A 27,240-nucleotide genomic window follows, 5' to 3' on the forward strand; every position below is an offset into this window, starting at 1 on the left:
GAAGATGGACTCAGAGGTGGTTTGCTGCCGTTCTCATGTCAGGGAATCATAGCACTGAAGGAATTTAATCTGTAAACATTTTTTCTTAATGTAATCCAGGCATGCACATTTCAAGTGCTTTCCCGATTCTGGCCTCATTACTGTCTTCATGGGAAATTTTTACACCGAAACTGTTTTTTTCCCTAGCCACAAAAGGAATGGGTTCTCTGTAACATATGATGATATATTTTGCTACAGGAACAGAAATGAGAGTTTTACTGAAAAAAAGAGCCTGTTAAACAACATCCATCTTCCTCCTTGCCAAACAGGCAGTTATTATTAAGTTATTTCTGTGAACGTCTGTGCTTTAATCTATTTTCTTTTCCATGTAGACATGATCAGTAGCTCTTCATTACTGCTGTTAGATCCTTAGGAGGATCAATCCATTGTACTAAATGGATGGGATGCCAGATGCAAAAGCTGGCACAGAATAGAATTCAGATGGTCACTGTCTGCTTATTATATAGCCTGCCAGGACCAGGATTCACCAGGAATATGCGAGGTGTTTAACACAGCTTTAATGAGGATCATGTTTTTTCTTGGTGCTCATACCTGTTCCCTTCTCTTCAAAAGAACGTTTGCTTTTTGCTGTCAAGAGTGTGACTGCTCCCCTTGCAAAACTTTGTCCTTTTAAAGTCTCTGCTAAAATACCTTATTCTTGGTCATGAGGGGTCATGCATTTTTATACAAAGCCACAGGATTTTTTGGGTGCTGAATGTTCCTAGATTTTAGCATCTACCAGTGCTGAAAATTTTGAGTGCTTCAATCCAAAAGAAATATGGAAACACAACTTTGATGTAAGCACCAAGAAAAGCAACTAAATATTTTTCTGGATCTAAGTCTAAGCTGGAAACTTTTGTTTGATGATGTTTCTATCTGCTTCTAAGTCCACAGGTATCATTTTACCTTTCATTTTCACAAGCCAGAAGAGAAAAATCTCTGCATAAATCCTTTCCTCAGAAAAATACTACAATCAGCTGAACACCAGCTAATTGTGGTCTAAATGTTTAGAGCCTCAGTTCTAGTCCTTAAAGTGTATTTAGAATAGCGTATTTAGCTGTATTTTTACTCTTGCCTTTAGAATGCCAGGCACACCAATAGAACTATATGAATAATAAAATTATAATACTGTTTATCATCTAAATTGTTACTGTTTAGAATAACTCTCTCAAGTGTTTCTGCTAGAAATCTATTCAACCCTCCCTGATGACATATTTGGATGAACATTTTTCAACTGTGAATGCCTAAAGTTAGTCATCTAGATCTATATTTAGGCACAAAAATGAATGACCTGATTTTCAGAGTTGCTGATTACTTATTTTGATGCATTAATATGAGTTTAATAGCTTAGCTGTAGGTGCCAAAGTCTTAAGAATGTTATTTTTTTTTCCTGTACAGAACTTGTCTATCAAACTGCTGAACACATGTGGAATTAAATTACTAATGAATGATGACAAAATGCCATATAAAAACAATGTTATATTGATTCATTTATTTGTTTGCATGGTTGGGCAAGCTAATTTTATGCAAAAAGTCCATGATGGAAACAGATTTATAGTGATTTGAACAGAAAAGCATATATTTCTCCCATTTCATATAAAGACAATGGTGAATTCTCTGTGAAGAAAACACATCCTCTGGATTTTTGTTGTTGTAAGCCAGCAAGAAATACAATCTGAAGGCATTTTACTCATTCTATCAGGAAAGCAAATTTAGTTTTTCCTGATGACTTCCATTATGTTAAAAGTTGAGAAAAACTCAATATGGTACAATAAATTGATGCATATTGTAAACCAAAAGCCTTTAAGAAAACATTAAAACCATGTGTTCATTTTAGAGATAACATGGTGGCACTTTGAAATGTGGTTTTCTTGTTGTTTAAGGACCTGATCCATCAAAGCCCTTGGCTACTCACATTAACAGGTCATAAGCATTTGCTGTGTAGGTGTTGAATAGCCTGATTTGCTATACTTTGTCTAGCTGTGTTTAAGAAAGTCCCTAAACTAATTTGAGGATGCCCAATACTACTTGTGCTCTTGTGAGACCCCACCTTAAATACTGCATCCAGTTCTGGTGTCCCAACCACAAAAGGGACATAGATCTGTTGGAACAAGTCCAGAGGAGGGCCACAAAGCTGATCCAGGGACTGAAGCATTTCTGCTATGAGGGCAGGCTGAGGGCACTGGGACTGTTCAGCCTGGAGAAGAGAAGACTCTGGGAGGACCTTATAACTAACTGCCTTCCAGTACCTGAGGGGAACCTACAGGAAGGCTGGAGTTCACAAGAGTGTCCAGCAACAGGACAAGAGAAAGTTGTTTTAAACTGAAGGAGAGTAGGTTTACACTGGATCTTAGGAAGAAGTTCTTCAGTACAAGAGTGGTGAGACTCTAGAACAGATTGCCCAGAGAGGTTGTGGATGCCCTGCCCCCGGAGGTGTTTAAGGCCAGGCTGGATGAGACCTTGAGCAATGTAGCCTAGTTGAGAGGCGTCCCTGCCCATGGCAGGGCGGTTGGGTTATATGATCTCTGGGGTCCCCTCTAACCTAAGCCAATCTATGATTCTATGAGAATAAGGACTGTTGAACTGTAGTGTGAATGGCAGGATCTAGACTTTTAAGATAAGAGTAACAAATACCCTTTGTTTAGTGCATTGCCATATTCTCTGTTTTTACATGGAATTGTTTCTGAGACAAGGGCTTTTTGCAAAGAAAGAAATGAAATGGGGATTAGGTGCTGGGTTTCCTTCTCTTTAAGAGTTGGTCTCAGGGCCCTGATCCAGCAGTGGTTTTTCTACAAGCCACAGGGGCAATGGGTGCCGAACCCCACTTACTGCATTTAACTTATTTGCAAAAACATAAAGAAGCTTAAATAAAAGTAAGCAGAGTGAGAACTGCACAGCTCCACCTGATGTTATGTTGACAGCAGGTGGTAAATGTGGATGGAAGTGCCTATCACTGAATAAAGCACACAGTCCCTCCAGCTTCAGCAGCTGTGTGATCACTGGGGAGTTTTTTGGTTACATGTGTTTTAGCCACATTCGTCATTTTAACTAAATTGGTGGTCTAAATGACTAGTGTCATGCACAGGAACATTACATGGATTTACAGCTGATATGTATAGCAGGTAGAGGTTGTGGGGCCCGTGAAGCCGTGAGTGGATTTCAGAAAGGCATGTTTTTCATCTGTGGTAGATATAAGCTTGTTCCATTATTCATCATGCTATGCAAAAGAGAATTGCACGTTGAGTTCACAGGGTAGTCTGCTGGTGTTTCAGAAAGAAGGAAAAGGATTTTAAAAGAAAGATTCATATGTTTCTGTTGCCTCTGCTTATGATGTGAGCAAAAGAAGTCCAATTTCCTTCTAATTAGACAGGTGCAGGCAAATCCGACAGAAGGGAAGCTGTATAATGTCTATTCTGCATGTGGTGTGAGTGTAGCAGGGAAACGGAACATCTCTCCGTCTTCCCCTCTCCTGGTCTGGCACTGGCCACGTGCTCTGCCTGCGGCCCGCAGCGTTACTGGGCTGGGGAGGTGTCTGCACCTCGGCCCGGGGAGCTCAGATGACTTCAGCTGAATGAGCTGGGGAAGAGAGTCCTCTCTTGAGACTCATTTCATGCTGTGCCTTGTTCTTCTGAGAGCTGTGTTGCCTCAGGTGCTCCCGTTCCCTCTCTTGCTCACAATGTTTCACACAGGCTTGGGTCTGTTACTGTCACACATGGAGGCAGTGCAACCCTTGCTGCTTCTCCACTGTTGGTCCTGCCTCAAGTTCTGCTTCGCCTTCCTGAGCCAAAGGGGCAGCAAGCAGTGGACGGTTTGAGGCAGGGACCTCTGAAAGTGTCATGCCAAAAAGTGCCAGAACTTGCCTATTAGAGATTTCAGGTTGTCTTGATATGTACAAATGGTGAGAGTTAATGTCCTTTCCCCTCAGGTTTGCGCTGGTGAAGCTCTATTGACACTCCTCTCATACATTTCTGATAATGACAACAGAGTCCAGACAGGCAGATACTGAAAAAGGGGTGTAAGAAGATTGATGTTTCACCCTTGTTTTTAAGCAGCTTGGGGAGCAAAGTTGCTTCAATTAAAATAAAAACTAATGAGCTGAGAAACTTTAATCAGATTTTAAAGGAAAGGCGAACTTCCATTTGGAATAATACCTTATATGAAAGAGAGGTGAAGATCTATTTTTTGATTAAACAACTGAAGAAAGTGGAACTGAGATCCTATTTGACTAGGATGTTAATGCTGTTCTTCAAAAACTTCTACTGAAACAGAAAATCTAGAGGACTAATTTATGATTATTATAGCAAAATACACAGAATCAGTCATGATGGTAGACAATAATTTTCTGGTGGGCAAAATGAGCTATTCTAGTATCATATAGTGTATTTGTGAGGAAAAAAAGGTCTATTTCTGTGTAAATACATTTTACCATTGCTTCAGATTCCTAGTGAGATCATAATGATAAAGTAGCACAAATACTGTCACAAACTGGCAGAATCCAGCCTGGCAGGAAATTCCAAACCCAATGGCAAACTTCCACAGGCTATAGGAAATCAGCGGCTGTTCCACTAAAACAGTGATTGGGAGTATGTCTTATGGGAAGAGGACTGAGTTTTTAATATGTAGATGTGCAGATAGGTCCTTGCCAAGTGTGTGGCGTGACACTCATTTACCTTCAGGGAGAAGCTGAAATCCAAACTGTAAAGATTAAACAGGTTCCACAGGCAGGATCTGTGAAAAAAGCATTTTTTTAAATTTTTTTTTTAGATATTGCTCTTGTCTATTCAGAAAGGCATGTGGAGAAGTGCATTTAGAGCACTTAATAGCTAGATAAGTAAACATTTTAATTCTGTTTTTTTTTTTTTTTTTTTTTTTTTTTTAACCTTTTTTTTTTCCCTGCTTTTCTTTTCCTTATTTTTTTTTTTTTTTTTTTTTTTTTTTTTATAACCTGTATTTTCTCCCTGCTTGTCTTTCCCTTTTACCATCATTTCTTCAGGTGCTACATTCTTACCTGTTTTTACTATGTGTTTAGAGAAATTGCTTCAGACTTGTCTATGTAGAGCTCTATTAACAGATATTCATTCTCCAGGCAGGTGCTCTAATTCCCTTGACAGAGTGTCTTATTTATTTATTTTTTTTGAATCAGCTTAGCTCAGGACAGACTGGACTTAAACTAATTCAGACTAAGTCACTCCTATTTTGAAATGAGAAAGCCCAACCAAAAATTGATTGAACAAAGGCTCATTTGTCTTTAAAGCTGACACTATTGCAGTCTAAATACACTTTGTGGTGTAAACAAGCCCTTGGGAGCATGGCATGTGTTCTGAATTACATTTGCAAGCTTTTGTGAGTACTCCAACTCATGTTCATGTGCAATTCAACCTACAGCAATTCAAGATGTTATCACTTTCCCACCTTCTCTGCTATTTATCACAGCCACTCTGTCAGAAGTTCCTGCCAGGGTGGCAGATGACAGACTGGAGCACTGGCTCATTCAAGTCTTATCATTCCAGTTCAAAGGGTGCCGGCTTAGCTCAAATCTGGTTTCACTCAGGAGTTACACCTGACTGTGAAGTGGAACATGGTTGATGATACACGTTCTGTTCCTTTGACTGTGTTTTGGGGGAGCTAAACTGCTGCAGGGTGGCAACTGGATGCAGCACCATCTGCTGCTGCTGCAGTGATATTAACCATGTACACAGATTTGTCAGAAGATACTTGAGAGCTGGTGTGGCTCAGTAGCTCACCCTGGGGTCTGGGGACTACAGACTATTTTCCCCATCATAGTATGAGTGACCTTGTATAGTGTCTTTGGTATTTTTCTATAAAACGTGAATTTATAACTTGGCCCAATTTGGTCTGATTTTCCTTGAGATCGACAAGAGAGCTATTTCAGCCCCTGCACTAGGTTCATTTGAATGTCAGGTTCCTCTGAAAGCCAGTGAGGCTGTTCAGAATTCTGCCAAAAATTGGCATTCAGGAGAACTGTCTGTTCTCCTTTAACCTTGTTCACGAAGCACAGCAACAAAAAAATTGTTCTGTTTCTCCTGAGTCTTAAAAAAATATTAATGCAAGCACCGAGCTCAGATGCTTGAAATTTGGCTGTGTTACAAAGGACTGAAAATGAGGCATTTGCCCTGGTAAATGCCTTAATAGAGGGGTCATTACCTGTGCTCTGTCTATGACTGGATTAAGCCTACTGCAGCTGAGGATGGATTGGACTAATAAACTCCAGAGTGTTCGTGTTATGGTTTGAGCAGTATTATAAGAAAGCTTTCTTTACTCAAGGGTCCCCAGGGCAGTGAAAAGGTGGGCTGCTTGGGCCACTCTATTTTCTTCAGACTGTCTTGCTTTGGCTGTCTCAAAAGTTGAAAGCAGGTATGTTAATTTGTTCTGAGAAGCAGCCTAAATTGCATAATAGCAACTGCAGGTGAACCAGAGCCTATCCTGTCCTGAGATTTGCAGAAATCTGGCTTGCCACTACAGTTACAGTTCGGGTCAGTCAGCTGCAGAGAGCATCTCTGAGCATAACTTTCCTTCATGCTGCCCAATATGCACATTCTCCCGTGGTCCATTTATTTATTTCTAGAAGAACATGGCTGCTTTGGCATTGCTTGCAGTTACCATTATGCAAAGTGTGTATCTGGTCAGAATGGATTATTGTGTCCATTGCCAAGCCCAAAGCACTCGTGTCCATGTAGACAGGTACAGCAAAATAGAACATTTGCATAGTGTATAAAACCAAAAGATGATTCTTTTCAAGCGTTATCTGGGTGTGAGCTTTTTTTTCACAGATCCCTGAGTGACAAATGTAGCTGAAGAGAAGGGACTACTCATCTGGTCCATTCAATGACAGTCAAGCCCCTATATGGCCTATCTCACATGTAAATGCAGCATGTCTGTGCTGCACAGTGTCAGGCTGTTTGAAGACAGTGGCCACACCTTGATCCTGGGTATATTAATGCCCTGATGATGCAGTGTTCCAAGGAGCCTGAGTAGGTGCAGGGCTGCTTTAACTCTGTGTGCATGCCACAGGAAAGGCATAAGAATATTCTCCTTGCCTGGGAGAAATGAGGCCTTTGAAATACATGTTATGGGCCTCCATAGGGATATCTAATATTAATGTGAAAGCATTCACAATGCTAATGGCTAAACAAAGCTGCAGCTATATCCCACTGATAGTCTACAGGTTTCCTCATCTGTTTTTCCAGCTCAGGTATTTTCCATATCCTTTTCACTGTGATATCTGGCTGAAAATGAAGACCCGAAGGAAGACCTTTTTGCTACCATGCCAACACAGAAGATTTTGTCTTTTGAAGAGCAAGTGGTCATTAATGTTTTTGGTGTGATTGAGCATTCTGCACTTTACATTGCTTAGCCCATATAGAGGGAAGAGATTCTCTTTATATCTGTGAGAAAGAAAGTATTAGTAGAGATGCCATGTCTCTCATCACCTCTCTAGGCTGGTCAAGGCAGCCCTGGACTGAAATTCAAAAGATGTAGAAAGAACAAGAAGTGGAGAACCACATCATTCAGATGTGCATTTAATTGTGTGGGAGAAGGTTTTTTCTTTCCCATCCCTTAACTTTGCGTGGCATGGTATGTGTGTCGTTAGCTAAGAGGTCACTAAACACTTGCCATCTCCTGGCTGAGCTAGCCACATTTCTTGCTTATGGAGCATCTGGGGCTGCATGAGTTGGCGTGTGAGGCTGGTGGTACTGCTCTGCGAGCTGACAGAGGCAGCAGTGTGCCTGGAACGTGCAGAACCATAAAAGCAGCTGGGAGCCTTTTCCCTCTGGCCAAGTGGCTGTATTTATATTCACTACCCAGAGGCATGTGCAGGCTTTAGAAAAATGGCTTTTGTTTTCTTAAAAAAGGTCTCGTTGTTAGGACCTGTGATATGGTGGTATGTGGAGCAGATGTTTCAAGGATCTTTCTGTTTTAAGTCTTTATTATATAGCTGCCTGTGAGTGTTTGGATTGGTATTAATGACTTAGACCGTGTCCAGAACATGTTCCTTTGTTCCCTGGGACTGGGGAAGTATGTATGAAGGACAAGTCTTTCTTAGGAAGGAGCAGATATTCTAATCATTTGATACACTTTTAGGGGAAGGGACAGGAACTAAATGCAAGACCCTGAGAGCTTAGAGCTGCAGTGTATTGAAGGGCTAAAAAAAATAGCTGCTCAGATGAGAAGACAACCCTTATTAGGTTGAGGTCTTTCCTAATTGTGTGTCAACTTTTACATTTGAAAATTGATTTACCTGCAACATAACACCAAAGTAAGTAGTTACTTTCAAAGTCATGCTGGCTCTGTTTCTGAGATGGCTTTTGAAAGAGCACTTATCTGTTGTCAACAATAACATGCCCTCTGGCTTGTCATTCTTTCTTCTTTAAAAGTATTTTCATGTATGTTTCTCCTGCCTTTATGCATGTGGCTAGCCGTACATGAAATCTATTCTAATCCCACTTCAGCAGTACACCTCTTTCCTACTCTGGCTGCTCTCTGACCCTCCTTCTCCCAGATGTTTTCTTCTCCCTTTCTTTGCCAGGCTGTATGAATATACCCTACTCTTTGTTTTTGTTCTTGTTTCTCTTAATGAAGTAGTTATTGCTTTTCCTTAATTGTCCTTGTAATGAGATTTGATTCTTACCATCCCAGCATATTTTGATACTGCTGACTGTGTTCAATATATACACACCTACTCCTCTTCTTTTCATGCATGTTGTTATTCTCTAACAAAATGTGCCAGTTGTTATCTGTGCACTCTTCTTTTTGTCATCCTCGCTCCTTTCTGCCTGTAGTCTCCTCCTTACAGACCTGTCTATAATTACTTGATTTCTTTTGGCTTTGAGCTCACAGGCAGATTATAGCTAGACACAATTAATTTATCCAAGAGTCTCTAGGTTGCTTTGTTTCAGGGTAACAAGCTCTTCTGCCAAGCCACAGAATCTGTGGGCAGTCATTTCTCATCCTTCTGTCTGGCATGTACCTCACCTGCTGTCTCCTTCCTCTTATGTCTGTCTTTCTGAAGGTCTTTCTTTGTGAAGGTCTTTCTTTTTTTGACATTACAGATAATTTTGTTTCTTTTAGTTTTGGCCACTCAACTAGCTCAGTTTGTGTCAGTGGCATTTTTAAAGGTGTAAAGGAAATTTCGCCCCCTCTGCAAATAGTACTCATTCTGCTGCAGGAATAAGTGCCTTTCCTACAATCCCAGAAAACTGAGGCTCACCCTTGTTAATACAATTCTTTAAACTAGGTGTTAATATTTCTCATATGCATTCTTATTTTGGACATAGCCCAGAGAGGTGGTTTTTAAAACACTAACCTGACATTCTACTGATTAAGGGATTAAATGAAAGTATTTTCATAATGTCTTTCAATAAGGCTGGGCTTTGCAGTAGATAACACTAAATATATTGCATAAGAATGTGAATCACTTGGAGGGGGAAAAAGTGCAAGTAATTTGTAGAGAGATTAGCAGAGTAGAACAGATCTATGTTGGACACTGATATTGTGAAATAGTAGGATTTCATTATGCCAGTTGCTACTTAGCACCCGACAGAAATGAGCTGCCCACCCTAACTTCTTTAACTAAAGGATGATCCTGTAACCAAAGAGGTCCAGACTGGTTACCTTCAGAAAAAAAAAAAAAAAAAAAAGGATAAAATTAGCAGCCACCATGGGGAATATTAGCTGTTATGTTCTTATATCAAAGGATGAATTTGAATTAATGTTTTCTCCATCTTTTTGGCTTTACTTCAGAAATGCATAGTTTGGTGAGAGGGGGGATTTAACAAGCTTTAGGCAAGCTTTGCTAAATCCACAGCATACAGGGTGCTGGACGACATGCACTGGAATGCTGATTCCATGAGGCTCCGCGTCTTATCCGTCTGCAGGCAGAGAGCGGAAATGCTTGTACATTAGACTTGCAAAATGTAACGTGCAGTGCAGTGCTTTCTGTCTGAACCATTCTGTCAAGTTGGCATGATTAGGTACTACACCCCATTTTGAATCTTACTCTTTTTTGGTTTTGTTTTAAGAAAATATGTCATATACTTATCCTGGTAATGTCCAGAACAGTTCAGAGAGAGTTTGAGATTGTCACACACGCTAGAATAAATATATTAGTTGACGATTATTGGATAGATAGAGCCAAGATACAAAACCTACATTAAATTCTTCATCCTGTCATTGACTTACTATGTTAAGACAAGTTATATCCTCTCTTTCACCTTTATTTTTACATGTTTAGTGCAGTGCCTGTTCCTGTAATAGTTGAGTACCTCTTATTCCTGTTAATGCACCTAATCTCAAAATATGACACTGAGGCAGGGAAATACTACCTTTTCCAAATGTAGAAGGGAAACTGAGATGTAGAGAACTACATTTATACCACCAAGCATGATCAAGTAATATTTGACTCCGATGATTTTGGACTGAGCCAGCAGCTTCAGAGAGCAGATGATCTGAATCACCTGTATGTCCATTGAATAATAATCACAATGATCTCTGCTGTAACAAACACAATGATTAAGTTAGTCTAGGTTTGAGAAGGGCTCTGCTGAACAGACCTCTGAGAGACAATGTTTTTTTTTTTGCAAAGACATTTTATGTTTAACTCCAACTGAATCAAAGAGAAGGTCTGTGCCCCAGGGACTTTGCCCCGGATTGCCCACTAGGTCTGTTGCACAACAAGGAAGTACTGGTGGGTGCAGCTCTACAAAGATAAAAACCGTGTATTGTGCTCTTTTCCTAACTGGAAATTCCTAAATAAGCGCAACCTTCCTTTATGACATACAAGTGAAGTTTCTCTCCTTTAAAATGCAAACATTGAGTCTGACTTATTTTTCAGATGAAGGGCTCTACATAGATCCAAAGAAGATATTTTTCTTTATTAATAATTATATTTTGACTAGGAATAACAATGTACGTCCCCGCCGTCTCTGTGAGGCCATGTGCAAACAGAAATACAGGAGGAATTGCCAACGCAACTGATTAACTACCGTTACTTAGCTAATATTTGCTTCCTATCTCAGAACTGGCTTTTAAGCATGGGAGAAAAACTGGTGAGAAACTATTGCTCTTTGTGTGCTTTGTGCTTTGTGATGACCAGCCTCTGGAAGGAACAGAGACTCAGTGTTACACTCAGAAAACAGATTTTTCTCTTGATCTATGTCTATGATGACTGTATAAAGCTGCCTTCAAAATTGGACTTGCTTTCTAGCCACTGGAGCCTGTGACTGTGGCAATATGTGCTGCAAGGTTGTCCTCTCTGTAGCCAGCAGGACTCCAGGTGCCCTAGCAAGGCCAGTGGGCTTGTATGTGCCATAGCCAGCTGCCTTCAGGCAGTTTGCAGGCTGGCAAGACCCTTCTGCCTGGATGGGGCATGGAGCATGCTGCCCATCTGGGGCCCTACAGATGCATCTGTACCATCACGTTGGTTTCCCTATTTCTCTGTATTAGGCTTTCCCTTGAGGCTGCATCTATCCTGCTAAATGCGTCCACTTCTGGGAATCATAGAATCATAGAATCCTTTAGGTTGGAAGGGACCTTCAAGACCATCTGGTCCAACCATTGAGCCATTAGGGCTCTAAAGTCCTCTGCTAAAACAGATCAGAATCTGTCAGGGTTGGAAGGGACCACAAGGATCACCCAGTTCCGACCCCTCTGCCATGAGCAGGGACACCTCCCACTAAATCAGGCTGTCTAGAGCCTCATCCAGCCTGGCCTTAAAGACCCCCAGGGATGGGGCCTCAACCACCTCCCTGGGCAACCCATTCCAGGGTCTCACCACTCTCATGGTGAAGAACTTCTTCCTCACATCCAGCCTGAATCTACCCACTTCCAGCTTTGCCACAGGGAAAGTGGTCCCTTTCTACCCTGCTCACAGCTGGTTCCTTTACAGCAGCCTGGTGGTTCCTGTTGTGGTAAAGCACTTGTCCTTTTAGGGTCTCACCTGGGCCCTTTGGCTCTAAGATGTGATTATTGCTTTTCTGTGTGTTTGTTTATTTGTTTTCTGTTTGTTTGGAGCATCAGAAATAACCTGAGGTAACAGTTACAGGCTACCAGAGTGGTATTTCCATAACATAGGATGTGTCAGGAGGGCTCGTGGAAGGAATTTGTCAGTACAAAACCTGGTGGGATATTGTTGGATTGCTGATTAGGACGAGGCAGGGTTGACAGGGAACAAACCCTCTTCAATGCCACCTTTTGGGAGTGATTTTTGTTCAGGATTTCTTTCATATTTTTATGGAGAAAATTAGTTGGTTCACTCTGAAACAGGGGCTAGGAAGGAAGTGGCAATTATGCAACATCAGGATATCACAACCCAAGAGTAAACTGTGAGTTAACTCGATGGGCAGTTTAGGCTAACTGGTTATACGTAATACGTATGTGCTGGTTAACACCTGAACTCTGCTGTGGAGTGGCCAGGGTGCTTTTCCTGTGGTGCAGAGGATAGTTCATAGGCTATAGCTGCTCTGATGTGGGCCTTGACTGGAGCTCAGGGTTCAAACCCTTACAAAGGCCCTGTAATTGCAGCTTCAGTCTCTCCATCCCCCTGGGAGGACTGTGGTTTACCACAGGAAAGCGGACTGCTGTTAACTGGGAGGAAGAGGCCTGGGTTCATTTTCTTGCTCTACCACCACAGCTCTGGTTGTTTTTGCTTAGACATTATCACATGCCTGCCAGGTCTTGTCTACCTTAAAATTGAATTATTAGCCATGAAATCCTCCAGTGGAGATGCAGCTTCTACTGCTAAAAAAGTATTTTTGCAAGAACATATTATATCTGTTCCCTACAAATTGAACTACTCCTGAAAAAAGATGCTGCTGCCAGCCTTGTGAATTTATCAGGAGGCTTGTGCTTGCGTGAAGCTGCGCTAAAAACATGCTACCCCAATGGACTTGACTGCTCTGAAGGGTTTTCTAGTATGGATCTGCCCTAAGCCTCAGCTTTTCCATTTGCCACCTGGAGCTGATAGTGCAATGGTAACACAAGAAAGCCTTCTGAGTTCCTCAGCTGGGAGATGGGTTTCATGAGGCAGTACCGCTGCTCAGAAGTACCACATCTCCTGCCCTCCGATGCTGGAAGGGAACGTGGGGCTCCTAACCACTTCCTCCACTTACATACAACTGTACCCTCTTGTTGCTGGCCCAGTAGAGGAACTAAGTCTGACAAAATGAAGATGGAGAGTACAAATTCTGCATTGACAGTACAGGAAAAGGGAGGGACAAGAGATGACATTTTTTGTTCGAAGGACTTCTTGACTTCTTCACAAGTGCAGAGACATGACCATTCCCTTAGTCCTGACTGGAACCTTCCTTCTAAACACAAAGGTCATTTTCCCAGTGATCCACAGAACTCTGGAGAGACATTATAATTTCTCTTGTGCCAAGTGGAGGCTTGCATCTGACTCTACCAAGGTGGTAACTTGTTGGAAGTGAGAAGTGCCTGTGGTAGGCTGGTTCCCCTGGGAAGAGCAAGCAGCTCATGGCCTGCCATACGGTAGCGTGGTACAGCTGGGGAGTGTAGGGGCCACACTAACATTGCCTGTGGCCTTTTTTTTAGATCTCTCTGAATCAGTGCTCTAGAGAGAGGACAGTGAATTATTGTGGTCAAGTGGCATGCAGTTCCATGAAAAGAGAGCAAGTGAGTAAGCATTGACAGGTACACAGTGTTAATGTACGAGTAAGCATTAATGGGTACACAGTGTTAATGTATGAGACCTAAGCCTACTGGGAAGGAAATGGGAGAATACAGCCTGTTTGTGTCCCACCTGTGCTGTGTGAGACCTGAGGGAATTGAAAAGCTGTAGAGACCCCTGTGCATTTTGCTTATTTTCAAAGGTCTACTGGCCATTGAAAGAAGGGGAAGATGTTTCTGGTGTATGTACAGTCTAACCTGAGCTGCTCCTCTCTATACCTATAAGGAGTAATAAATACCATGCAGACCTGTATTGTCTGCACACCTTAGAAGGATACCTATAAGAACTTTTATGGTTGAGTCACAGTAAGAGGAAATGTCGATCTACCTGTCCTAGCAAATAAATACTTGATGTTCTGCATAACCAAGATTAAGATTAGATATTGCACCATATGGGAAAGCTTTTCTGTTAGGAAATTAGATGTAGTTGATTTCTGATGGCAAGTAACTCATATGTTCTTTGTACGTTAGTAATTTGGCACCTGTTGTTATATGAACTCATGACATCACTTATCCAAAAACTTGAAAAAAATCATGCAATTTCCTTAAGGTTTGGTTGGGGAAAACCCCAGGCTCTACTATAAAAGTCCTCCTTTGTCCCTTTGTTGTCACATCAGCTGGCCGAGAAGATGAAGCACACACAGGTGGCTGGGCTGTTCCTCATGCAAAGCATGCTTGCTCTGGCTGGAACACCGATAACAACAGAAGGGGTAAGATGGGTGGGGGTCTCAGTCTAAGCTTTGGTAATTTCTTGTCTTCTCTTGTAATTTAGGTTACTGAAAATTCTTTTAGGGTTATTGGAAAATTATTAGGCAAACACTGAGATCTCTACACAGAGAAAGTTTAAAGTATTCCTCCATCCTCCCCCCAACTAATGAAGAGGGACTGAGTAATAAATGTAAAAGTGAGGCACAGGTTTAAAAGCAGAGTCAAATTCTGCCTTTGGATAGATGAGTGCAACTCCCAGTGAGGATCTGAGTGGATATGAAATGCTCTGTGTAGCTTCTAATTAATTAGCAAGGGCTTATAGCAGGAAAGGATCCACATCTTTGATGTGAAAGGAGTTGGGAGATGAGGGCTTTCCCAGTTGCATGACTGCTGTCATGCTCTGTGACCAGGGGCATGAAAGACATGTTGGATATTTTTTATGGGATGATCTCCCTCTTCCCCATAAAACTATCTGTTTGGGCAAGAGAGAAGTCCAAATCAAAGTCATCTATCAGAAGAGAAAACTTTGGAAAAAAATTAAAAAAACCCCATGACATTAGTGAAAGTTTTTTTTTTTTTTTAATTTTGTACTGCCTTTTAAAAACAACAAAAAATAAAACTAGGCTTAAATTATCAGAAGGAAAAGTTCACAAATAGTTTAAAAGCTCTTCCAAATGAAACAAAACATTTTGGTTTTGTTTGACCTAAAATGACTGTCTTTTGGTATTTTTTAGTTAAAATTTGGAAAAAAAACAAACCTGTTTTGTCTCTCAGTGTCTCTTTCTGATTTGTCTGGGTCATTTACCAACCAGAAAAACCCTATGTGCCCCTGGTTACACTTTTTTTTTAAACTTTGGGAGCACTGTGGATGCAGGTAGTGAAGACAGCATTTCCTGGGAAGGTGTTTTTATCTGCTTAAGGAAAGTTACAAAAGTCAAGATGAAGGTGTAAAAATATGTTGGTAAGCTGAGGGTAGAAAGCTTAATGTGGGAGACATTTCTTCTCAGTCTGCTTAGTTTTAAGCTAGTCCACAGTTTGTGCAGTTTACACGTTTTGTGATGCTCTCTGATAGCTACTCCACCCATCCCCGTCCCCCGCCTCCCCCCCCCCATGTTGAGTGCAATCATATGAGCACACAAATGCCTGGTCAAATGGGTTTATTTGACAGACTGTCCCAGAAAAGCTTGTTTACCCTGTGTCCTTTAACAGACCTGCCCTTTGCTGGCCATTTGGATTTCCTCATCATTCCATAGCTCAGGAATGGGGCTCCGGTAGGTGTTTGGGAGATGCAGAAAGACCCAGGGGTGAGTGTCCTGTTTGCAGAGGAAGCCCATTTGATGCTCCATCTGTCACACCATTTGACACTGAGGGTGTCTGGCTGCAGATCCCAGCGTGGCACAGATTTTAGCGAGACCCTGCTACAGATGAGAGTGTGCTGCTGAGAGGCTGGAGAGTGAGCTGGGTGGTGAGCAGCTGTCATCCCTGCTGGGAGGACAGCACTCTCCAGATATAGGGCAGGAGGACACAGCACTGTCATTTTAGGCTGCCATGCAATGTGCCAGGGCTGCCTGTCAGAGCTCACACCTCACGGGCAGGCTGAGCATCCCCTGCCTTGTGCTGGTCACACGGAGCCTTTCTTCAAGAGGATGTGTCTATGAAGTGACACTGTGCCCGGGGACATGTTGGTCACCTCACCCACAGATTGGAAAAGCCTCATTTTACAGTTGCTGGGGATGGATCCCATAATAAAATCAGTGTGTTTTGGAGCTGCAGGATGGCAGCTAGGTAGTGGGGATGAGACAGTGCCATGTGCAAGAATTCACACTGAAAAAGACTTTCTTTTGTTTTTTAGACCCCGAATCTCAATACAACGCTTCTGTATCTGACTCAGCCTAGCGAGACATCTGGCGACCTGCACACTACCCCAAAGGTATAACCGTTATTGTTTTGCAGTGAAGTCTAGAAAAGAGAAAAAAATAGGAACTTGTGCCTCATTTGTTAAATGCTACACAGTCACTCAGAGACTTAACCCTAATAGAGGTATGTCAGTTAGGATGTCCAGGAAAAGTGCTTCAGTGCCAGGTATCCAGGGTTTTAGGCAGTAGCAGATTCTCCCAAAATCATCAGTGCTGCTGCCGTGTCATTCAAATGCCTTAAGTCACATCCAAAGCTCTGGCATCACCCTTGTGACTCTTGAACTGGGCATAAGACATGAAATAGCAGGAGCTGTGGGGTTTGATAGCAATGTATCAAACAGTTTGGTGGCTACAGCCTCCCTGGAGGAAGACTTCTTTACAACTCTGCCTTCTTATGTAAACCTGAAGAGGGCCTTGAAACTACTTTCCGAAAAGTGCCCACTGGTGGTTGCTGGGGGTGAGAAAAATCTTGATTCTCCCTGTTCTACTTAGTTCTAATTGTGTTCAACTATTTGCTGATAAAGGGACTTGAGTCTCATCTCTCTGCCTTCTGGTACAGTGCTCAAGTCTATGGTCTATGGGTTTCAGGGTTTGGTTTCTTTCCCACTCTCTGTCAATGACTGCTTAATAACATGTTTGCTTTGGAGCAGATTCAATGGGACACACGTGCTCTGAATAGTCCTGCAACCTAGTATCAAGAACAGAGTTTTCCAAAGCACAGCTCCAGATGAGGTTGGAGATGGCAGACAGCATGATGGCAGGTCTTAATTTTTCAGGCAAGCCCAGTGTCACACCTGGGATGTGTGGAGGGACCTTTTCTCAAAGGGAGTTAAGTCTCAGGCTCCAGTAGAGGGCTTAGGAAGTTAAACAGAGTCAGGAATCTGTCTCTGAGTCTCAGTAGCAGGACCCAAAAACTCATCCACCTACCAAAACTCATCTTTTCCTACCGTGGCCTCTATCTTGCTAGTTTTTGCAGATTCCATTCTTTGTTTTAGGATTAGCAAGTACCTAATTTAGAGCTGTGAATGCCACTGGGCTACACTGTAGCTGGAAATTAAGCACTGACATGGCTAGGCTCTTCTGAGGATGTAACCCTAAGTCCACATTTAGGCAGCTGAATAAATTTCTTGTTTTCCAGAAAATCGAGTAACTGCCGGCTCCTACTCCCTTTCTTAAATTGAACAAATGTTGAAAAGGAACATTTCTCATAGCTTCAAATATGTATATGTAACAGCTTAAATTTACAGAGTGAAGTGTTGCTGTCAAGTCCTTGCTGTAGGCTAGGACAGTTTGCTCTCTTTGAAGAACTGAGTGTAAATTATTAAACTTTAAAAATGATACAGCTCCATCAAAAGTAGCAGCCTATCTTGTGCATTTTTTCTACAGGATGAAGGAAGGCATTTATGTTATATTTGTCATTTGACTGGCATTATATTTTGATTGAAGCACTTACTGACCCAAGGGGCTTTTAACTAAACAATGCTTCTTGGTTTCATCAACATCATGATCTCAATGTTTGTAATGTCAGTGGGAGAATGGAAGTTCTCGTCATCCCAGGCTATCTGCTCGTTTGGGGATACTGTCTCTTGGCTTAGATGTAAGCTGCACTTGCTGCAGTGAAACTTTGCCTTCAACTCAAGACCTTCTCCTAACAACATGTTGACAACCCTTTCAGTGGAGAAATTTTTCCCAGTATCCAGCCTAAACCTCCCCTGATGTAACCTGAGGCTGTTTCTTCTCCTCTCACCACTAGTTACTTGGGAGAAAAGACTAACAGCCACCTTGCTACAACCTCCTTTCTAGTAGTTGTAGAGCTTGATAAGGTCTCCTCTGGATTTCTTGGAAACTGAAAAACAGTTTACAGTGTGTTCAGAATTGCTTTGGTAACCCACCTGACAGGGAAATCAATGGAATTTATGTGCTGGGACATTCTGGGATGCCATGTCATACTTCTGTGCTTTCTTTTGTGTTAAATGTCTTCAACAGTCTATGAGTGAAGTTGTAATGTCCGTGGTGCTTGAATAACACAGATAAAACACTTTTTTGTGCTTGCTTGCAAAATAAGATGCATGCTGTTTTTTATGGCAGCAGTAAAGAGGTTGCTGGAAGTGTGAACTGGAATCACTCCTGCTTGCTGCTCTTCTCTTCTTGAGCTCATGGATCATGACAGCTTTGCTGCTGGCCATCACTGTGTGTCCTGGGTTGCTTCGGTGTTGAGGAAGTTAGTTGAAATCACTATGAAAAAGAAAGGGAGGAAGTGTTGAGATGTCAGCTTTCAGCATATAGTTTTGTTGTCTGCTTGGTTATTAGTAAAAGGGAGAGAGAAAGAGAAAACACATTAATAACACTACGATTTCTGCAAGGCAAGAGGAGACATTATAGAAACAAGGGTATTTAAAAAGCAAGTCAGTAGCTTTAAAATATGCAGCTGCATTGAAGTGTGTGCCAGAATATTTTAAAGTAACATCAACTATCTTTATTAATACATTTGTGATAGGTTTATGAACTGGGAAATGTTTTTTTGTACAAACAGAAAACAACTGCTCCAAACATACTTGGTATTAAGCCCAGTGTTTATAGGAAATTATGTCCTTTGGCTATAAGTTATGGCAAAATCATGAATTGCCAGCCTTGACCTTTCCATACACCATACACATTGCTCTGGCCGTGATGCTTTGAGCACGCACACCCAGGACAAGGCAATTTGTGCTAATGGCACAGGCAATAGCTTTGTAAACTATCCATGAACGTGAATGGGCAGGCTGTGATATGTGGGTGTTATGTGCAAGATTTTGTAGCAAAATAAGTATCTCTACCTTAGGCTGAGCCTGCATATTTAATTTATCACCTTTCAGTAGTGTACAATTAAATACATACGTCTGTTTGCTGGGGCTGGCTGATAAACTTCGAATGAAGCATTTTCCTTTTCAAACCTTTCCCTGTTACTAGCTCTGTTTTGGTATTTTCATCTCTGTGGATGGAAATTACTAGATGATCTGATAATTCAGTTTAACAAAACAGTAAGTATAAGAACGAACTTACGAAGTTATTATTTTCCTATTGTGTGCTTTTCTGTCTGCTAGAGATGTTCTTTCATTATGTGAGGAACATTGCAGGATTAGGAAAGTAAGGATGACTGTATTTTTTTTTTTTCCCCAATTATAAAATCTTTACAGCAATATTTAACTATTTTCAGAAAGATTTGTAAGATTTGTAATAGCTAGGTGTTTTGAGTTCATTGGAAGAAAAAGGTGAAAGATGTCTAGTAACAAAGTTGTTGATCTCTTGATTTTCACAGGTTGTACTATTGTCAGACATTAGTTACTGATTCCAGAGAAGAATATTAACACTTTTTTCCTTATCCATTTGTTATTGCAGCTCTTTGCCAATGTGCCTGGCTCTGTGGATGACGAGGGAACGTGTCAGTGCTCTGTGTACCTGCCGGATACCACCTTTCCAGTGCAGAAGGCTGAGCAATTGGAAATTATAGCCAAAACACTCTCTGAGAAATTTGAGCTAGAGCTTTCTCAAGTAAGGTGTTCTTTTCTCATAACTATAACAATTGTATCTGCTGAAAAATGGTTGCCAGTGAAAAAGCACAGCAGTAAGTGCTTTTCTGTGATGTGTCTTTCAAACAGTAGGAAAGAGGGCTTTGTAAGAACAAGAAGGCTGATTAAATCTCAAACCTTTGCATTGTAGCATGTCATACATTTGAATATCCTTAGGTCTCTTTTCTAGGTCTTTGCAGATAGAGGCATATGGCACTTTTGGAAGAATGGTTATGTTTTTCCTCTTTTGGCTCACTTATATTGGTTTGTGATTGCTACACAGAGCTGTAGGAAGCCAAGCCTCCTGCTCTTTCATGTGTTATTATTTGTATCAAGCCAACCATACTGTAAGAGGGACATGAAGGGAAAGAAGCCCAGAGTGAAGAAGTGGGTGAATATTTTACCCTTCACTTCTACTCTCACAGATTATAAAAAAATTCTAAAAATCAGATATCTTCCTTGTCGACATCTGAAGCTGTGGCTGTGAGGCTTCTGAATTATTCATTGTTGTTGAAGACATACCTTACACTACTTTAGCTGCTTGTTGCATGAATTCACATCCATTTTTTGAGGAACCTGGGCAAACCTGCACATGCTGCAGTGCACTAGGTGAAGCTGCCTGTGAGGACAGAATCTGTCTTTGACTCTTGATAGTGTGTAAATATTCAGGATTTAGATTAGGTGTACAGCAGAAAGTGTTTTCTTCAGGAACCAAGAATCTCAAGAAATGAAGTGTCCTTGAATTAATCAGCAGAAAAGGCACAGCATTAAATTATAAATTCTAACTATAAATATTCATAACCCTCTTTGGGTATAATCAAGAACAGATAAGAAGTTGTGCATAAAAAACACAACAACAGGCAGAGGATCCTGTGGTAAGATCTTTCAGTTCAAATAATTTATTTTAAAAGAACTGGAGCTGACAATGAAACACATTCAGCTGTCAGCAGGGATATGAAGGGCAAGCTGATGGAAGTTCCACTACCTCCAAGCACAGGAGTTACCTGATCCCTTGCAGGATGGAGGAGTAACTCAGAGCTAATGATCCATGAAAATCACTGAGATTTCAGGTCCTCATACTGTTCCCAGTGTGGTCAGTGCCAGAATTTTAAGCTAATTGCACTGGGACAGGCTCAAGGGCATGGTTCTCAGCAAGAAAGCTGGCATGATTCTTCAAGGTATTTGTGTGCTGCCTTTCCCAGTCACTGCCCCAGTGTAACCAGTCTCTTACCGGTATTTTCCTTAGAATGGCACATGTTTCCTTTAGGATGTGTGACATACCTGCTAGTGCTATGCAGATCTGCAGAGCTTCTCTACTACTGCTTGACCTCTCTGTGTGAACAACCTCAGATCTCCATTGAGTTCAGACATCTTGCTCATATAAAGACACAGGTTACGATAGATACTTAAAATTAGGTGTCCAGTTTGTACCTGAAGCTCACCTCTAAATTCAGAGCAAGCTGAATCCCCATGGTGGACTTTAATATCTATGTTGTCAGTTGGTGTCAACTGGTATAACTGGGTTGTCATCCTTCAGTGTCCAGCAGCATACAGCAGTGTAGACACCAACCTTGGCTTCCAATTCTTGCTGCAGACAGTGAAAATGTTTGACCTAACTCAGGTTTCACTGAATTTCATCCTGTCGAGACCAATCAGCCAGCAGTGTTACAATGCATCTAGTTAGATAAATTGTGACAGATACTTTGGTGTGACATAGGCAGAGTTCTTAGGGTCAGAAATGAAAAAAAAACAGATTGCATTTTGATGTAACTCCATGTGTGTAAGATTTCTCAGTTAGGATGTTTTTCTCTAGAAAGGAGAAAGCTGTCAAACGTTGCTCTATGGATAACTGAATTTAAGTAATCTCAGATCTTGTGATGCCTGAGTCGCCCTGATTAAAAATTCTTCACCTTTCCAGCTGTGGAAAAAACCCTCCTCATACAAACCTGTATGTTACTTTTGTCATGACAATACTCAGAGAAAGAAGGAAAGAATGAAAAGGATGAAAGCCAAGCTCTCATTATTGATCATTATTAGAAATGATCCTGTGGAAATTTCTAAGGAATCACACTCCAGCCTAACCTAGTCTCACCACCGGGGTGGGAATTTCTACTGAGTCCTTCCTTTTTGACTCTCAGAACCTATGTTTTAGGCGCTCATTTAAAATTCCTTTGAAGCTCAGGGGAGTTTTTCCTGAGTCAGAGTAGCAGGATTGGATCCTCTTAAGGATGCTTTCCATGTGCTCAAAGTTCCAGATAAACAATCTGATTGAATTGTTAACCTTTTGCCTGATTGTAAGCTAATTCAAAAAGCAAGGGGGTCCTTTTATAGAATCAGCAGGCGAGGAAGCTTGCAGATAAAAAGATACTCTCATGTGCCAAATGAGTACAAACCATAGGCTGAAAATACCAGGTTAATTTTTCCTCTGTCACATCAACCTTTGCCAGCATAATTATGATTACAGAAGAAAATTAACCTTTCAAGGTAAAGCGGGAATTGGCTGCTCCTCTCAATAGGAAAGGGGAGAGGACACATCCATAACAGGGATGGATCAGCACGTGATCCCAAGGAAAGTGCCTTTCAGAACTTGACTCACAATGGCCACAACATCCTCATGTAAGAAAAACAGGAATAAAAACCCCATGCCTGCTCTCTGCCAGCAACAGCTGTTTTCAAAATATGTTAGCCTGCAGTGGAGTTCTTCTCAATGTCAACTTGCAGACTGCTTGCCAACCTTGCTCCTTATGGGTCTGTAGAGGTCAGGCCTGCCTGAAACCAGTGTCCTGGGCTGAGTGACTTTATGGATTTGCTGGGTTTGTCACTTCTTTCTTATCTTCCCTCAGCCCTATCACTTTTTTTCTTTTACATTTTCCTCTCGCACCTTTGTTCCCTTGTCTGTACTCTCCAATTCATGCTGGAGAAGTGTCTGTTTGCATGCTGCAAAACCTGTTTTGATAAATACCAATTGCAGGTATACGACACAGTAAATGAGCATTGCAGATTTTTCCTGCCCTTTTCATTCCATGAGAGTGACATTGCTTGGAAAGGAGGCCAAACTGAAACAGGAATTTTTTTTGCTACATTTGCCTCGCATGGCTCCATTCTCTTCCTATAAAAGGCTAATACAGGCCCCATGCACTCATCACACCCTACTTCAGGCTTTTATGACAAATATGGCAGCAATCAGTATTAGGTATCTGTCTATATCCATAAGTATTGGATATTCACAGAACTGCTATGCCAACCTGCCAAGAGACAACAGCCAATCCCTAGCAGGTCGATGCAGTAGAAGAGCAGGGATTACAAGCTGCTTAAATCTATCTGCCAAGCAACAGAGCAACATCATGTTCCTTTTTCTGCTCATTGTTCTGAACTACAGAAACTCCTCAGCCAGATCTGAGCAGGTGGGAATGTCCACACAGGGCATTTCAATGCTTGACATATGTGCTGGATTTGTCTGCAAAAGCAGCACAGACCTGTTAGAGCAGCACTGCTGAGAAAATTATATTTGTCCAATAATTCACCAAGGGAGCTATTAGCTTAAGTTCATTGTGATGCTGGTGTGGCTGTACAGAGCACTGCAGAGTGCTGGCGTGAGTTCAGGCTCAACTTGTGTGGATATCTCTCAGCTATACTCTACTGGATGGTGTTGACATGTCCTTAAATGACCTAGACGGTCGACTGAGTGAAAACCCTCTGATGTTGGAAGAGAACTTCAGGACTGTGTCCTGCAGCAATCTGCAATCAGGGCTGAAATAACTATGCATGACTTGTTCCAGCCCTCAGCATTTTGTCCAGACTCTCAGTACCCTGGAGAAAACTCCAGATTTACAAGTTTTTCACTAATGAGTAGTCATCACTAATTCCAGCAGTCTGTTTAATTCTGTGACCTGTAGATTTGGTCTGTACTGCATCATTATTAGTATTATTATTAGTAGTAGTGGCTTTACTCTGAGACAGGTTATTAATACCTAGATGGATTTCCAAATACCTCTATGGTATACATAGCTTCACACAGCAGTGCAATTTTGTTCAGATGTGGGCTTGCTTTATATTTCTCCAGCTGTAATCACATATTCTTCCTTTTTATTTTTTTTTGTTGTGCAAACTCTAGACACAGTTTAAACATTGGCCTTTGAAGTTTTTTTTTTTAAGTTTTTTTTTGAGAACATCTTCCAACTCCAAACTGATCTTGGTGATCAGTGAAAACGTGAGGCCCAACTACATGTGGCTTTTTGAAGAACACTGTCCAGTTCTTCCTGTTATTCCCTCCTGAAGAGATGATAGTGACAGCTAGGACAAGTGGTTCCAGCTGTCTCTGTTGCTAGGCAGTTACGAGGAACTACGGAATAAGTCTTCATATGCTTTTTTTTTTTTTTTTTAATTCCTAATTGTAATAAATAGCTTAGCTTGTAGCTACCCTGGCTTGACCTGGGTTATCTAGAGCATCCAGTGTTATGAGTTAAGGTGCTTCTGCTGCAGTTTATGGAATCTTGGCAGTTTGTATCAGAGCAGCTTGAAGTCTAGCTGCACACATCTAGAAGAGAAGATCTGTTGCAAGCTCTGATTTAAATGTGTGGGATTGAGTAGCCTGGTTTTGGTGTGCATTATGTATGTGCGTGCAGAGGGTTGGTAGCGGGTTCTTTCAGGTTTGTGATGTAGTTGTGCCACTATTGCTTATGATACTTTTGAAAAGAGGGTCTTCTCTCTTACAAGTCTCCTTCTTAAGCCACATTACTCAACATCTTATGATCTTAAAGGATCCCTTCTGCCCTTCATGAGTTTCCATGCCATGAGCTCCCACACCTCCTCTTCAGTACATAAAGGATTCAATGAAAATTAAAAGGAATTACTTGATAAATGTAGGTTTTTGGGGTCCCTGTCCCAGGGGCTGCTACTGGAGCAGGAAAACAGGGTGGGTCCATAGTCTTTACACCATGACAGAGTTTTAGACAGCATTCCAGAGACAATGGAGAGAAATACTGACTTTTGCTTCATAACAAGATAATGCAAGAATGGTTGAAAAGATGTGGGTTAAAAATCTTTCAGTTGAAGTAACAGTGCTGTAGAGAGAGGGATTTGTATTACAAATACTATGTGAGAGTTTAAGTATGGAGTTACCAGTGCAACAAACTGATTAGATTTATTCCCACTTCTTACTTTTTGTGATATTAACTATATTAAGAGAAAAGAGACATGACTTTTATGAAACAGATGGGAGAGAAATTACATATCTTTTCCACAGTGTTTAATTTCAAGGCACAAACATTTTCCAAAGAATGTCCCAAATCCATACAATATTCTTAACATTCTGCATCGCAATGCTTGTGCTGCGACATTTGCCTCAGCAGACGCATGTGTGAAAATATATTTACCTGAAAAACTGCTGAATGGTTCAAAGGCTGAAAAGGGTGCTATGTAAATTACTTTAGCTAAAGCCTGCAATGTGCTTTACACTTTCATTTTCAGTGTGTTTAAATATTCCCCTCCTGCCCAAAGACAAACCCCAAGCCAGCTCTGCCAACTTTTGACACAACTCAAATCTATGGTAAAGTCCTATTTGGATTCAGCATTAATTGGAAATAAAGTTGAAAAACTTGGGAATCGTTTATTGCATTTTTCATTCTCCTTGGGTTGCTTTTGTAAGATAATACATTGCAGATTTCCTAATGAAATTTTCACCAATGTAAGTTCTTGGCATACTGAGGATAAAATCAGTTCACAGAGACAATATTGGGAAAGAATAAAACAATGGAAGACTGTAAGTAAAATTCTGCCTTCAGTTATCTCCAGGCATTAAATTGCCAACTCTAAATGGAGGTTAAATTTCACATTGTTTATGTATGTGATGAGAATTTCATTTATGTAGTTTACGTGAAGAATATATATGTCAAGTATGTGGAGGTTATACATGGGGCACTCAGAAATATAACAAAGTTGTTTAACAGGCTTGTCTTGTTTGCTAACCTGGACTTAATTTTTTTTTCTTTCTTGAAGGTTAGAGAGTACTCAAAAATGATTGAGCTGTATCAGCAGCGCATTCTTAATCTAACCATCAGAGTGGAGCATATGGAGAAGAGCAGTGTATCTTACACAGAGCTGGACTTCCAGTTACTGAAAGTGGAAATCAGTGACCTACAGAGACTGGTCACACAGCTGAAATCCAGCCTTGTTGGAAGCAATGTCATCGTTGAGCAAATATTTTTGGAGGTATTCCCAAAGTCTTAATTAGCAACAGAGGGTTCAAGTACACAGATAGTCTATTCTCTCTTCAGTGTTTAGGTTGAGGAAATGTAGCCTGTCTCTACTGCAGCCACTGGAAATATGTTAGCATTTCATCAGCATTAATTAAAAGAAATCCTGACCCTGAATGTATTAACAACTTTTTCCTTGATATAGAGCACAGAAAAGCAAATAGACCCCCAAACAAACGGAGTCCACTTTATTTTTACCAAATAGCTGCCTGCAAGTTAGCAGTTTTTCATAGTGTTAAGCATACAAGCTGATTAGATTATTATAATAAATATTAATTTATAGACCCCCATGCTTGAAAGCCTCTGATTCTTAGAAAATTAAAAATTAGCTTCTGGTTGCTAAGGCAGAGGCCCAATCAATATGAAATCAAGAAGTGGGAAAGACTATCACCTTCCCAGCAGACTATAAATCACTTTTTCAAAATTGTAGTTAATCATTCACCTAGAGAGAATAATTACTTCAGATGGAAAGTGAAATATCATTTTCTCCATTGTCCTCTAGATCATCAAGTAGGTGACTGAGAACATTATTTATCTTTGCAAATAAAATTTCCAGATACTTTTGTAAGGCTGGAATTAGTACTTTTAAAATATAATAGTACTTGCCTAAGACTTGCTGGATATTTCTATACTATATATAAAATAACACTATTTTTTTTCCATTATGTTATACAACTGAGTGTTAAAGCATTTCCTTGGGGTTACATACCTCTGCTGGAAATGTAAAGTTCAGGCTAGCAGGATAAGGCCTATTTTTAGGAATATTTCTTAAATATTTTTTTCTATAGCACCTTCTGTGGTATGATCAACCCTGCCTGCAAATATGTGTAAAATAAAGTAGACAGAAAGTCAAACTTTCTTTCACTTTCATATTGGTGTTTTTTTTTTTTTTTTTTTTTCCTAGATCACCAATCTGACTATGTTTTTTCCTTTATAATGTGGTTTTTTTTTTTTTTTTTTTTTTCCTAGATCACAAATCTGACTATACTGGTAAATGAACTAGAATCACTGGACAAAAACAACATCCTTGCAATTCGTTGACAAATTGCGTCTCTGCAGAATCGATTGAAA

At 40.8% G+C, this 27,240-nt stretch overlaps 1 protein-coding gene across 1 annotated transcript in view; it reads left to right on the forward strand.

The window, feature by feature from the left end:
- The first annotated feature begins 14,372 nt into the window (after nucleotides 1-14,372).
- LOC103768603 (olfactomedin-4-like) overlaps nucleotides 14,373-27,240 on the forward strand; it is a 21,565-nt gene continuing 8,697 nt past the window's right edge. Inside the window, 5 exon segments of the mRNA XM_008935755.1 lie at nucleotides 14,373-14,453; nucleotides 16,304-16,381; nucleotides 19,746-19,898; nucleotides 25,913-26,125; nucleotides 27,139-27,240. Coding sequence (XP_008934003.1) covers nucleotides 14,373-14,453; nucleotides 16,304-16,381; nucleotides 19,746-19,898; nucleotides 25,913-26,125; nucleotides 27,139-27,240 — 627 coding nt within the window.

Source organism: Merops nubicus, unplaced genomic scaffold (genome assembly GCF_000691845.1).
Source record: "Merops nubicus isolate BGI_N331 unplaced genomic scaffold, ASM69184v1 scaffold11232, whole genome shotgun sequence".
NCBI classification, from domain to species: domain Eukaryota; kingdom Metazoa; phylum Chordata; class Aves; order Coraciiformes; family Meropidae; genus Merops; species Merops nubicus.